The sequence below is a fragment of the Poecilia reticulata genome, unplaced genomic scaffold (assembly GCF_000633615.1).
Source record: "Poecilia reticulata strain Guanapo unplaced genomic scaffold, Guppy_female_1.0+MT scaffold_145, whole genome shotgun sequence".
Lineage (NCBI taxonomy): Eukaryota > Metazoa > Chordata > Actinopteri > Cyprinodontiformes > Poeciliidae > Poecilia > Poecilia reticulata.
This window is the reverse complement of record NW_007615015.1, coordinates 599,227-612,366: the sequence shown is the minus strand read 5'-3', so window position 1 is coordinate 612,366 and position 13,140 is coordinate 599,227. Positions and strand designations below refer to the sequence as shown.

The following is a 13,140-nucleotide window of genomic DNA, read 5'->3' as shown; positions in this document are numbered from 1 at the left end:
TTGGGATCTGTTAGGATCTGTTGGAATCTTTTGGGATCTGTTAGGATCTATTGGAATCTGTTGGGATCTGTTGGGATTCCTGAACGGTTTGGTCACTATTGAGCAGCCTCTTATTTGTATGATGGTTTCTGCTCTGACAGCTGATCTGCTGCTCCTCCCTCGGTGCTTTTACACATTTGAAGGTTTTTCTTCTTCATGCTTTTTGTTGCATCTGTTTTTGTTTGCCTGTTGTTTTTTTTTTCAATTCATTTCAGTTTATTTACGTTGAACAACTTACAAAAAAAGTAGTCTCGAGGCACTTTTTCAAAAAAAAAGTCCTTTCAGTTCAGTCTCATCCATTCCAGTTGATCTGAGTTCATCTGCCAAACGGCACATTAAGCCGTTTATTCAAATTGGGYTAAAAAGTTTTCTATCTTAGCAGATTGGATCAGGTTTGTATGCAGTACTTGAATTACTCAATTCACAATAAAGAAACCAACAAAAATTCAGAATGACCCACCAAATGTTTACGGTAAAACATTAAAATAGCTTAAATACATACCTGAATAATAAACGTCTCATAGAGGAAGTGAGCTGAATGAGCATTAAGTCAGAACTAGGATGGATGTAATATTGATAGTTTTGTTTTTGAACTTCTTAGAGTCATGGTTGAACTCCGTTTGTGGTTCGACTGCAGAAAAAGTTCCTTAACTTTTTTCCGGAAGTTTTTCCCAACAATGACGTAGAGAATGGGGTTGAGAACGCTGTTGAAGAACGCCAAGTAGGTGAAGATCTGCCCACAGAAGTGCTGGATTTTCTTAKASSTRCAGYCTGTCAGGATTCCGGCYTTGTGGAGCCAGGTCGGGACTTTCCGCAGATGGTACGGGACCCAACAGATCAGGAACGCCAGCAGGACAACCAGCACCAAAGTGTTGGCCTTGTGATCCTTTTTCTTTGCATTTACTCCTTGGATCGATCTGTTTCTCAGAGCTTTGAGGATGTTCACAGTGCAAAAGAAAATGATGGAAATGGGAATTAAAAACCCTAACACCAAAATCATCCACTCAGTCRTCTCTAAATCAGCTTCACTACAATAAGTAATATTATYGTGAGGTTCCAATTTTCTGTTGATGAATTTTGGAACACTAAGAATTAATCCCAGAATCCAAACCACAGCGCAACTAATTTTAGCAAATTTTGGGCGACGCATTTTTTCCTGGGACAGTGGATGGACCACGGCCAAATAGCGATCGATGCTAATCAGAACCAGGAAGTAGATGCTGCAGTAGACGTTCATCAGGATGCTCACGYTGACCATTTTGCACATGGCAAGACCAAAAATCCACTCAAACTTATTCCAAGCGCTGACAGCCCAGAAGGGCAGGAAGGAGACCAGCAGCAGGTCAGCAGCAGCCAGGTTGCTCAGGTAGATCTCAGCCACGGTGCAGGGCTTCTTATGGAGGATGAAGATCATCAGCACAAAGATGTTGAAAACTATTCCCAGAACAGAGATGAACAGGATGTACACTGGGACATAAGTGAAGGACCAGTTGACGGATTCAAGTGGGCAAATAAGATGTGTTTCGTTTCCATCTTCAGCCAGTGAGGTCAAATKATCAGGGAGGCTGCAGAGAAATAAGACAAAATAAAACTAAATATTAATGGTGCGTTCACATCAAGTGCGTTTTTCAGCGTCAGGCTCGTCTGGTTTACATTTAGAGTCTCTGTGGAGGCGCGTCGAGGGCCGTTGTGGCGCAATTTTAACCGTTTGGAGCGTTTGATGTGTCCAAAGCGTCCAACACTTTGAATGTAAACCAGACACGCCTGACGCTCAAAACACGTTTGGTGTGAACGAGTCATTAGAGCAGGCAAGGTGAGTTAAACGTTATATATGAAGCTATTAGAAACTAAAAAACTGATTTTAAATTATTGCCAGCTGGCCTAAACAGTTTAAGTGAGCCCTGAAAAGAGTCTGCAGAGGCTATTAACAGAACTGTTCAGTAATAATAATAATTATGAYTATAATTATCATTTACAAGAGAGACCTGACCAAGCCTGGCAGCATAAAGAAACGGAAAAACAAAACATAAACACACTGTTACAACACATAATCACAATAAATTTAAACTTGCAGTAAATTATTTTATGGCTCTTTTTGGACTTTGCACTTTCACCTCAGCATATCCCTCATGTTCTCGTTGAACATTTCCAAACTTATCAGTTGTATTTTTCACCTTCAAACTGAAAAAAACATGTTGAGACAAACTCGGTCTGTAAGTTGATAGAACGAAAAACCTGCTTTTCAGCTTCAAACGCATCAGTCAGCACTCTGCATGCAGTCATAATGCTCATTACTTTGCACAACGGTAAATATTGTTAAGTTGTAGGTGGCAATTACTGAATCCTAGATGTTTAACTAGAAAATTCCTGAAGAAATTTAACTGGGGCATGCCAAAGTGTGCCCGACAGTTTTTATTCAAGTGTTTTGATGCAAAAAAAAAGGGCATTAATGCTAAAGAAAACTGCAATGTAGTCAGTAACCTGTGGAGAGTCAGCAGCATGTTCACTGCATGTTCGCTAGGCAGTCACTGCTCTTCCCTATGCATTGCTAATGGCATGCCCCAATTAGGAATACTCAGCAAAGCCTGTGCATACCTGGTGGATAAAAGAGCCATTGTCCAGAAGAAAGCAGCCAACAGCAAGTCCCCTCAAGTCTTCACTGCGTGTCCTCTGTGTGTGTGTGTGTGTGTGAGAGTGTGTGTGGAGTGTGCAGAAGTGGGTAAGCTGGGTTGAGCTGATGTGAGCCGTCTTTAAATATGAGATGACTTGCTTGGTTCCCACCCACTCTTCAGGATGTCCCTCCCCAGTTCTCCTGCTGCTGCAGAGTGATCCAGATCTGCTCCATTAAAACCCAGCTGTCAAAGTCACGACGACGAACAAACCGGCTTTAATCTTTTTACATGGCGAGGGATGACTAGGATGGTTTCTCTCATTTCTACACATTAGAAGTAATTGTGTTTTACCATAAACCCATAAATTATTCAGTGACCAACATTGTTTGGTTCTGAATCGATAATTTATGCAACTTTCTTAAAGCATTAATGAGGGAACATTAATGCTATAACCAGGATTATAGACACAAATATCTAAAAAGAATCTCATGTAATAAAGTTTTAGAGTCTAAGTGTGATGATCTATAGACGTTTGGACTTTAAGTTTCTGGTTTTGATCATTTTTTATTATTTGTTTRGATTCTGGCCTTAATTTGCTTTTCTGTGTTTGAGCCATTTGAGACAGAAACCCTGGACCGTGCAGAGCAAATTAGACTTTTGAAATATATTTTTCTTTTTGCATTGTGTAATGTGGCCCAAAGTAGCATTTCTGGATTCCTGAAGTTTTTATAATTTTGCCTCCATCTTGTCTAAACTCTGCGCTGTGGGGAGTTTTAGTTCAGCTGCTTCCATGTTAGCTCTTTGAGAAAACAATATTTTTCTATTTTACATTTTTTATTCCCGTAGAACAGCAGTAACAAAGTTTTTAGTTTTTCCCTCAGCTGTGCCACATTYCCCCTGATCAGTGAATCTGCTTCTCTTGACTTTTACAGCCCCATCATTTGGACTCCTGATATTTTATTGCTCAGTGCTGCTTTCTCTTTCATTTCCTGATTTTATAGTCAAGCTCCCTGTCCGTTTTTAATAAATTTACGTTTTATTAAACCTTAAACTAATGGAAGGTTTCAGGAATCTGAAAAAATCCAAGATTTACAAAGTGGACTTGTTTTAAAACTCAACGTGTAGAGAGACGTGGTCACTGACTCAAATTTAAATCATTCAGTAGAAAAATAACCCTCATGTATTCAGTTACTCACAGAAGCACACAAAAAGACACAACAGGACTTTATTGCAATAACAATTTTTCTTTTACAGCATATTTGCATAGCATGAATGTGATGATTTATTGTGCAAAGTCAAAAATATATGGAACCTAAATCATTTGATTTGAGGCAGGTGAATCAGTGGCTCCGTTAACTGATGTCAGCACGCTGCAGTCATGTTGAGTCTGTTTGAACCCGGCCCGTCCAGATGCAACCCAATCCGGTTCTGGTTCTGCCGTTTGTTTCCATGGAGATTCCCGTGAGCCTCCAGCTGATGGAGGTTCAGCTCACTTTGACCCGAGTCTTTTCTGCGTACGCATCAGAATCACAGTATTATCCAAACTGCAGCTGCRCAGTGCAGCTGGGTTCGAATCCCAGCTCAGTTGTTCTGCATGGAGTTAGCATGTTMTCCCTCAGCATGCCGGGTTCTCTGCAGGTTCTCCGGCTTCCTCCCAGTCCAGAAACACGACTGCTCGGATTTAACTCGGAGGAATAACTCAGCTCTTGACTCGTTCTCTTTGTGGTTCTAATTATCTGAGAATGTAGAACTCTAATTTATTCCTCAGCCCCATGAATTCAACATTTTGTAATCGTCTAATAGTGCATCAGCATGCTGGCTGCAGTCGGGTCTCTCCCAGATTGCTGTTGGCTAAACCCGGGCTCATCGGGTCACATCGCACCGACTGCCTCCCTGCTCTCTTACTGTAAACAGTCGTTTTTCATCTGAACTGACCTGATGTTCCATCTGAACCTGTTATAGACGTAAAACAGATAAACGAACAGCAGAGAAGTATCTGATTATCCTCTGGGCTCAATAGAACTGTTCTGTTTCCAATTAAGGATGCCTGCTGTACCTGTACAGCCAAACAGCATGATGAGATTATGSGACAAATATGTTTTAAAAAGCATTAAAATGTGAAATGCATTGGTTTCAGAAGTTGTAAATGTGGGATGCAGAGTTTCTGCYCAGCTAAAAATCAAATGGCGAGTCAACATGACKACATGCAGATCAACATAAAGCATACAGCATGTGATCCGGTCCTGATGCTTCAGATTCAGGATCCTGTCAAAGTTCCTTAGAAATCTGCTCASTTGGTGTTTTATGCTAAAACACCCAAAGCTACAACCAAAACAGATGKTAACTTATTTATCTGAGATCAGAGCTAATCCTGAGTCACACGACTGAACAACCCTACGGCGTTACCATGGAAACAAAAAGACTGACATTCCTGAACAGCACCTCCGTCATGCTAACCTTAACGACCCGTTACTGGACCCGTTACCAAGTGGGTCCAGTAGTTTCCCTCATCTATTGAATATACTGAAAGAAATTAGCTTGGTAGCACTTCAGCGCTAGTGGGAAAGTAAAACTGTGCTGCCTGGAACTGTGTTTAATAAGAGCCGGTTTCCAGACAACCCTGTGCTGATTGTATTAATYAYTTTCCATAGAGGAAAGTTTAAAGTTGGCGGAGTCAGCTGGTCATGTCAATCACACTTTTTCCCCTCAGGCTGGCGGTTTAAAAAGAGAACCTGAAAAGTAAGCCGAGCTCTGAGGCAGGAAACGGTCGGGAAGAAATACAAATCATAGAAAGTAATAGAGTAGACTTGCAACAGCAGGGTGGAATTATATATTAGGGCTGAATAGTAGCAGTTCTGCCTTGCAGCAGGAAGGTCCTGGGCTCAAATCCCAACCTGTGGTCTTTGGATGTTTTCTCTGTGCATGCAGCTCAAACACAGAGCYGGTYTGGCCACCAACACAACGTCTGTTCATGAAGCCGCTGCAGTGAAGTTTAAATTCCTCAGAGCTTCAGACGGAGACGGGAACTGTAACCTGAAACTGTTCCTCCATTCTGGGTCAGGCAGCTGCTTCGTCTCTCTGTCCATTTCCTGTCCAAAAGGGCGGGTTTCCAGAAACTGTGTCCCAAATCCAACACAGCTGAATTACACCCTCAGGTTATACAGAATCATGCTAATGACTTGATTAAATGTAAACTAGATGTAGCTCAAGAGGACTCTGACAACCAAGAAACCTGATAGAGAATACTTGATGATGAGATCTGAGATCTTGGCCCCTCTGTGAACCAAGATCTCATAAATCTGACAGACAATCAACATCCGCTAACGCTAAGTTCTACATGAAAGATCAGGACTTTTGAAACTCTGGAGAGATGAACTTTACTCCAATCTGATGGTTGAAAAACCTGAAGATTAAAATCTGTAAATATTTTTACTGTTGAGCTCAGATGTCTATTTATTCAGTAACTTAGCAGCAAAAATTGGTTTTTGAATTGAAAATCTTGCTTATTTCATCAATAAGGCTTTCAATTAAAATGCAATTAATTACAGACCTGTAAATTAAGTGTTGTGCCATCTTGTGAAGAGCAGAGGAGGAAGTCATTAGAGTCCTATTTGATCTTTAGCATTAAAGATGACCACCGGCCGTATTTGCTCTGTTCTGTTGAGAAACGTAGACACCAGCGAGCGCTGATATGTGGTCATGTCTGACCCTCTGCGCTGGTGTCTGGCCCTCCTGCAGATGGCATCAACTTTCCTTCTGAAATACTGACCAGAGAAGACGTAGAGCAGTGGGTTGAGCAGGCTGTTGAGAAAGGCCAGGTACACGGAAACCTGCTCGCCCAGGCTGAGAGTGTGAGACCACAGCTTTCCGTCCAGCACTTCCACATCACACAGCGTGTCGAGGAAGGTGAGGACCTGGAAAGGACCCCAGCACAGTAAAAATAGCAGCGTGACGGCGTAGACCAGCACCGTAGCCTTTGTATCGTTGAAGTCGTGAAATGCGAGGTTTTCCGTCCTCCGAGCCAAAGCCTTGATTATATTCCAGCTGCTGAAAACAATGACAAGGAGAGGAAGCGCGAAGCCTAAGGTGTTCATCATAATCTGATGGGCAAGCTTCCAAGAACTCCCATGGGTGTAATCTAGAATGCAGGAAGTGGTATTGTACTCCTCAATAAACTTGACCTTTCTGTGAACTATGGTTGGCAGACTGAGAAGCAGCCCAAACATCCACACAACGAAACAGGAAATCTTGGCATAAAACGTCCGTCTCAGCCAACGCGCCTTCATGGTTTTCACCAGCGCCAGGTAGCGGTCGATGCTAATCATGACCAGCGTGTAGATGCTGGTGTAGAAATTGATGACAATATTAGAGTTGACCAGTTTGCACAGAGCGTCTCCGTACGACCAGTTGAACTGGTTCAGGATGTACATGGCCCAGAACGGCAGGCCACACAGCAGCAGGAAGTCGGCCAGCGCCAGGTTGCTCAGGTAGATCTCCGCCACGGTCAGGCGGTCCTTGTGGGCTGCGAACACGGCCAGGACGAAGCCGTTGAGGAGAAGCCCCAGCAGCGACAGGATGAAGATGTAGGGAGGGATGACGGTGTGGATCGTCTGCCAGTCTGTGGGGTCTGGAGCGTCCGACGGGCCGAACGGGACAAACAAGCTGCTGTTCTCAGACCAGGAGGCCGTAGATACAGGCAGAAGAGACTCCATGAGCTGGAGACAAAGAAAACCAGTGAAAAGGTGTAGATGGTTCTGGTGGACGTAGAATTTTATTGTTAGGTTTTGTGGTAATATAGTGATACTGATAAAGATCATGATTTTTTAAAAATGACCTGTTTTCAGGTAATAAGTCTGACTGCAGCATTCACACCACCATAAACACAAATACTTTAAAACATTCCCAATGTTTCCATTACTTTAAAAGTGAGACATCACTAAACCGCACACAGTAACTACATTTAATCATAATTTGGAATTTACTGATATTTATTGACGTTTTTGTGGAACGTCAGTAAATATCTTGTTTATTGATATCTTGTTTATTATAATAAGATCTTTATAATATCTTTATTATTTTCTTGTGGAAGAAAAAAGCTAAAATATTACCAATCATCCTGTTTGACTGGAAAACTTACTGGACACCTGATGGTATCTCACTGTAAAGTCGACACATCGCAGACGATCATCTGCTATTTAAACAAACTGACTCAATGCTCTGATCGACAATTCCGATCATCTGGAATAATTTTATGATTTAAATGACTTTTTTAGTGCTTTGAGATTATTTTTCCATCATACTTCCTTCCTTCCTTCCATCCTTTGCTTCAGACAAACCAACCTGTGGGGCTTGTTGAACAGCTGAATCATGTAAAGTTTCAGTAGATTTTAATCTCCATGTTTGTGACGGCGAGTCATCAAATCCCAATCGATCAGCTTTCAGTCTGATATTCGCTGCCGCGCTCTAACGTTTTCCTTCCTCCTCGCCGTTTGATCCTGGTTCAGCCTGTGGATAAAACAAACCGACCTCAGTTACTGTCATCATGACCTCTGAGGGAAAAAAGTTGTGATTTGTTAATTGATTCAAAATGTTTGATCAACCATAAGAATATTTAAATAATGTTGGATTTTCTCCTGAATAAACAATAAACCCAGATAAAGGATTTCTACATATCTCTACATTTTACATTCATTTACAAATGGATAAAATGGACACATGAAAATTAAGAAAATGCATATATCTCTGTTTGAAGACAGCAGTTAAAATAAATGTCATTTTGTTAAAGTATAAAGTAGTTGTGGTAATAATAATCAGACACTGAGGGAAAAATAGTTTTAAGGTCATAGCTTTAACCCAAACTTCATGAAAGTGACTAATAATCCTCCAGATCATTTCCACGTCTTCAGCGCCGTAATGACTCATCGATTGAAGGGATTATGTGTACCGCCTGTTTCTGTTTCACCCAGAACAAAGCAAAACCAACCGGTGAAGTTCTTACCTTCAGCTGGAGGAGAACGCTCCTCATTTGGTCAAGGCAGCAGCCTCTGCAGCAGGTCTGAGCTGTGCACACCGAGCTTCACCTCCAGCACGCAGCAGCGGAGGAGCGGATCTGCTGCGAGGAGCTTTGTATACAGCTGAGTTCTTCCACACCCTTAGCCAAGGACTTTAATTTATCACCTTGTTTGGGAAACAGTCAAAGTTCTGCTGACCTCATGTAGGAAGTTAGTTTAAGCTGCAGAGTGCAAAATGTGCTGGAGACGTTCAGAAACACAAGTGATTCCTCCTGTTTTAAACCATTAAATACGTTTTAGGACCAAAGATAAAATGAACATGAACTAGAATCGGTTTTCCAAACTTACAGATCTTTAATCCGTTCAGTGATTTATAAACTACCATCAGCAGTTTAAAGTCTCTTCTCTCAGTGAAGAACTGTAGAACCAGGTGGCGTAGAACCGGGTGGCGTAGAACCGGGTGGCGTAGAACCAGGTGACGTAGAACCAGGTGACGTAGAACCGGGTGGCGTAGAACCAGGTGGCGTAGAACCAGGTGGCGTAGAACCAGGTGGCGTAGAACCAGGTAGCGTAGAACCGGGTAGCGTAGAACCAGGTGGCGTAGAACCAGGTGGTGTAGAACCAGGTGATGGTGTAGAACCAGCTGGTGTAGAACCAGGTGCCGTAGAACCAGGTGGTGTAGAACCAGGTGATGTAGAACCGGGTGGCGTAGAACCGGGTGGCGTAGAACCGGGTGGCGTAGAACCGTGTTGCGTAGAACCGGGTGGCGTAGAACCGGGTGGCGTAGAACCGGGTGGCGTAGAACCGGGTGGTGTAGAACCAGGTGATGTAGAACCAGGCGGTATAGAACTGGGTGGCGTAGAACCGGGTGGTGTAGAAACTGCGAGGTTTTCCTGGTGGAAACCTGACAGGAGAAAATCACGTCTCACGTTTCCTCCTGGCCTGTTGAAGAGAACCGGTTATTATTTCCCGTGTGGAGCAAGCAGTCAGTTTCCCCGTGTGAGTCATCGTCATCCATCAGGGTTTTATTTAATGTCCTGTCAACTTCTGAATGATTTACTGCAGCTTCATTTCCTCTGAACCTAATTCCATGGAATTTGATTTTTATTTGCCTACAGATGATAAACTCCCACTTTACCATTTCATACCTGGATTTCTTAGCTGGAAACCTGACCTTTGACCTTTTGCTCCTCAACCTGTCTGTAACCTCGTGAGACGTTGAAGTTCATTGTCTACATGGAAAACTTGTTTCTGTCAAAACTTCAACTTCCTGGTTGATGTTGGTTCTTTTTCCACATAATGTTGTTTCCTTGTGATGCTGCCGCAGTGCAGTAAATCCCCCACAGCATGATGATGCCACTCCCATACTGAAGAGTTGCTGTTTTCCGGCTTCTTTAAAACGTAGCGGTCATTATGACTGAAGGCTGTTTAGGTTCATCGGAGTGCAGGATGAACGTTTAGCGTGTTTCAGTGCAGGAGTGACTCACTGTGGAAACATCAGTTCCACCCAACAACAACAAAAAGAAGAAGAAGAAGAAGAAGACAAGGTCGTCTTTCTTCAGGAGGAATCCGSGGGTGTTGCCTGTGATTAGAGGTTTTTTTTACAGTTTCACATCTGTTCAGTCAGGATCCTTTGAGTTTTCTTCACTCCTGTGGAAATGCTCCTGCTTTCTCTTTTGAACCGTCCTGAGTTCTGCTGCTGTTTTTATCCAACCTGATGTTTAAATAATCACTGATCACAATCGTTTTTTATGCCCACATTCCATCTAATGTCTGATGGTTCCCCACGTCCCAGTTTTTAATAAYCCATTGGACAGTTATCAACCCACTTTTAATACTTTCTGCACGATGCCAAGGATCTGATGTCATTTCCACGACCACAGGAYGTGATTTTCCATCTGGCTGTTAAAGAAATGAGCATCTCCTCGTTGCTTTCTGCCAGCTGGAGGTCAGCTCTCCTCCGATAGGAAACTCCTATTGGCTCAGCTAGACTCAGGCGGCGTTTTTGGGCTGTCGGTGCAGTAGGATGGTTTCAAGTGTAAATGTGAAATGTATGTTTTTAATTCAAATGAAAGGACRAAGAAGAATAATCTGAAATATGTTTTGTCCTTTTATGATCAGACGGAACCAGACTGGAGTCTTTATTAAACAATAATCTCATCAAAACTTTTCACCTTCTGATTACCCCAAATAAAGGGCTCMAACTTATTTAGATTTATAATATATTAGCTTCTGTTAGGGTGAATAATCTTATAATACATTAATAACACCAGCTTACACAAACATTTTCATGTTGTTTTGATTTTGCTGGAGTTACTTTTATCTGGAGGCTRTCCTCATGTTTTCCTCCTAGCTTGCAGCAGCCGGTTTCAACACACGAGGTCAGCCAAGCTACCAAAGCAGAGGAAACACGCTGGATTCTCCCAAAGCAGCAGAAAATGAGGAGATGGAGCCCCAGACTCGTCTCTCTGCCATTTCTCAGTCATGCAAATTGACACAAGTAAAAATGTCTGACATTTTCAGCGATGTCGTCTCTCGTCAGGTTTCAAATAAAAACATGAGTCTTTGCTTCTGCTCTGCGTCTGTCATCACCTTCAAACGTGTAGTGTCTTGACTTTACTAACGAGCTGTTTTCAGAAAGAACACCACGGAACCACTTTCCTGTTTTTAATTGATCCAAAACATCRTAGCAGAGATAATAAACCAAAAGGCTTCTGGGTGAAAGGAAACGCTGCTGCCATCCGTCACCTGCAGACAGAAATCTGACCAGGCCGTTTCCTGACACCTTTCTGTTTTATTATCAAACCGTAGAAAAACCTTCTGCACWGCTGTTCTTGTATCTATAAAATGTTTGCAGCATTTTATTAGTTCTAAACGATAAACAGAGGTGAGTAGTTCTGTGTTTAATTTGGTGTTTAAAGGGTCAAACTGCTCTGACCCGCTTCTCCTACACAAACACTGGAACCATTTCCTCCGTCTTCTGCTGATTCCCACAATCACACAGGAAGAATAAGTCGTTTGTTAGAGCCGAGCTACGCAGCTGAGCGGCTGCCGTTTTACCACATCTGATTCATGTGTGGTGGAAACTCCAGCAAGAACAACAAGCAAGCCGGGCGTTCGCCCCGTCACARTAATGCTCAGGAACAGAAAATGAAAAAGAAAAACTGAAGAAACATCTAAACAGAGTTTAGAACTCTGTTCTAAACTCTGTTGATTTTAGTCAACAGAGTTTACCAAAATCTGAGCCGATACAACATAACCCCGCCGCTGCTCCGCCGCGCCAGGTCACCGGGCCACTGCACCGGGCCACTGCGCGGTCACGCCGGGCCATTGCGCCACCTGCCGTCTTCCTCTGGTTTCACACAAAGAGTGAAACTTCTAAAGCAGCTGAAGGTTAAATGCCTCTGTTGCTTTAATGCGTCACAGTTTGAATTATACGTGTGAAGAGATAAATGCTGAGGGGATAATGATGGTTTATCTATCAAAACACATAAAACACAGCTGCTGCTAACAAGGGTAACCATAGCAACAGATAAAAAAGACAGACTGTGAGCCATATAGAAACTACATCCAGAAACAATGTTACTATGATGTTAACAAGAAACTATAAATATTATGTCTATTTTTCAAGATACATAAAATATTACATAATAAACAGAAAATAAAACATCTTCCAGTTTTATGGTAAGTTGACGTAAAGCTGGACAGAAGCAGAGAACTAAAACTAAGCACTCATAGAGTTTATGTTTTCACAACAAAAAACCATCATGGATGCAAAGATATTAGTGTCTAGTTACCCAGAAGGCTTTGTGAGGTTTGTGTTCAGGCTGAACAGCAGGTGGCAGTAGTATGCAGCATGCTCYCTCCTGTTCTTACTTTTCAGTCTGAAGATCAAATATCTTTATTATCTTGAATATTGAGTCTTTGGTGTGTTCCTGAGGTCTGGAGGTCAAACTGGATGAGTTTCTCTTTCTGCAGCTGAAAACCTGAACATTTAGTTATAATCTGCTCTCTTGTGGGCAGGTGGTCGGTCTGCTGCCTTGCAGGAAGAAGGTTCTGGGTTTGAATCCCAGTTTGGGATCTTTCTGCATGCAGTTAGCATGTTCTCCCTGCGCATGTGGCTCTGCAGGGCGCTTCTCCACACAGCCAGAAATATTCATGTTATGGTAACAGCTCTCCCTAAGTCCCCATTAGGAGTGTGTGTGTGTGTGTGTGTGTGTGTAGTATCCACTCTTTGGGCCCATTCAGGACAAGAACTCAGATTTAATCCAACACTTTGCCTTCGCTCCATATGCAACCAATCCACTTTTCTTCTAATGTCTCTAAAAGGGCCATGAAAACTTTAAACTCCTSTAAAATATATTGTTTTGTAAATGAAAGCTTCATAATTATTTAGTTATTCTAAGTTGTTAAAAACAGAACTTATTGAAATCAGGCAGAGATAAATGTTATTTTGGCTTAAGAGAGAGAAACCCAGA

The 13,140-nt window shown here is 42.3% G+C and overlaps 2 protein-coding genes and 1 long non-coding RNA gene across 4 annotated transcripts in view; 1 reads left to right on the top strand and 2 right to left on the bottom strand.

The window, feature by feature from the left end:
• Positions 1-11,239, top strand: part of LOC103459961 (uncharacterized) — a 29,738-nt gene extending 18,499 nt beyond the window's left edge. The window contains exon 3 of the long non-coding RNA XR_001776237.1: positions 11,016-11,239. This is a non-coding gene — a long non-coding RNA (uncharacterized LOC103459961). The remainder of the gene's footprint in view (positions 1-11,015) is intronic.
• On the bottom strand, positions 7-2,746 carry LOC108165645 (B2 bradykinin receptor-like). Its single transcript, XM_017303031.1, has 2 exons — positions 2,635-2,746; positions 7-1,604 (listed from the first exon to the last, which is right to left on the bottom strand). The coding sequence occupies exons 1-2, from the start codon at positions 2,652-2,654 to the stop codon at positions 596-598; spliced, it is 1,029 nt and encodes a 342-aa protein (XP_017158520.1). The 5' UTR covers positions 2,655-2,746; the 3' UTR covers positions 7-595.
• Positions 3,861-9,008, bottom strand: bdkrb1 (bradykinin receptor B1). Of its 2 annotated transcripts, XM_008401919.2 has the most exons (4): positions 8,650-9,008; positions 7,992-8,156; positions 6,202-7,366; positions 3,861-5,767 (listed from the first exon to the last, which is right to left on the bottom strand). In XM_008401919.2, exon 3 carries the CDS (start codon positions 7,361-7,363, stop codon positions 6,251-6,253), a length of 1,113 nt encoding a protein of 370 aa, XP_008400141.1. In that variant the 5' UTR covers positions 7,364-7,366; positions 7,992-8,156; positions 8,650-9,008; the 3' UTR covers positions 3,861-5,767; positions 6,202-6,250. The 2 variants fall into 2 exon arrangements, with proteins under 2 accessions (XP_008400141.1, XP_017158518.1); XM_017303029.1 differs by having other exon boundaries at positions 3,861-7,366.
• Positions 11,240-13,140: the final 1,901 nt, after the last annotated feature.

Excerpts from the sequence above, each read along its gene's own strand:
- bdkrb1 (XM_017303029.1), bottom strand. The coding sequence starts at position 7,363 with ATGGAGTCTCTTCTGCCTGTATCTACGGCCTCCTGGTCTGAGAACAGC.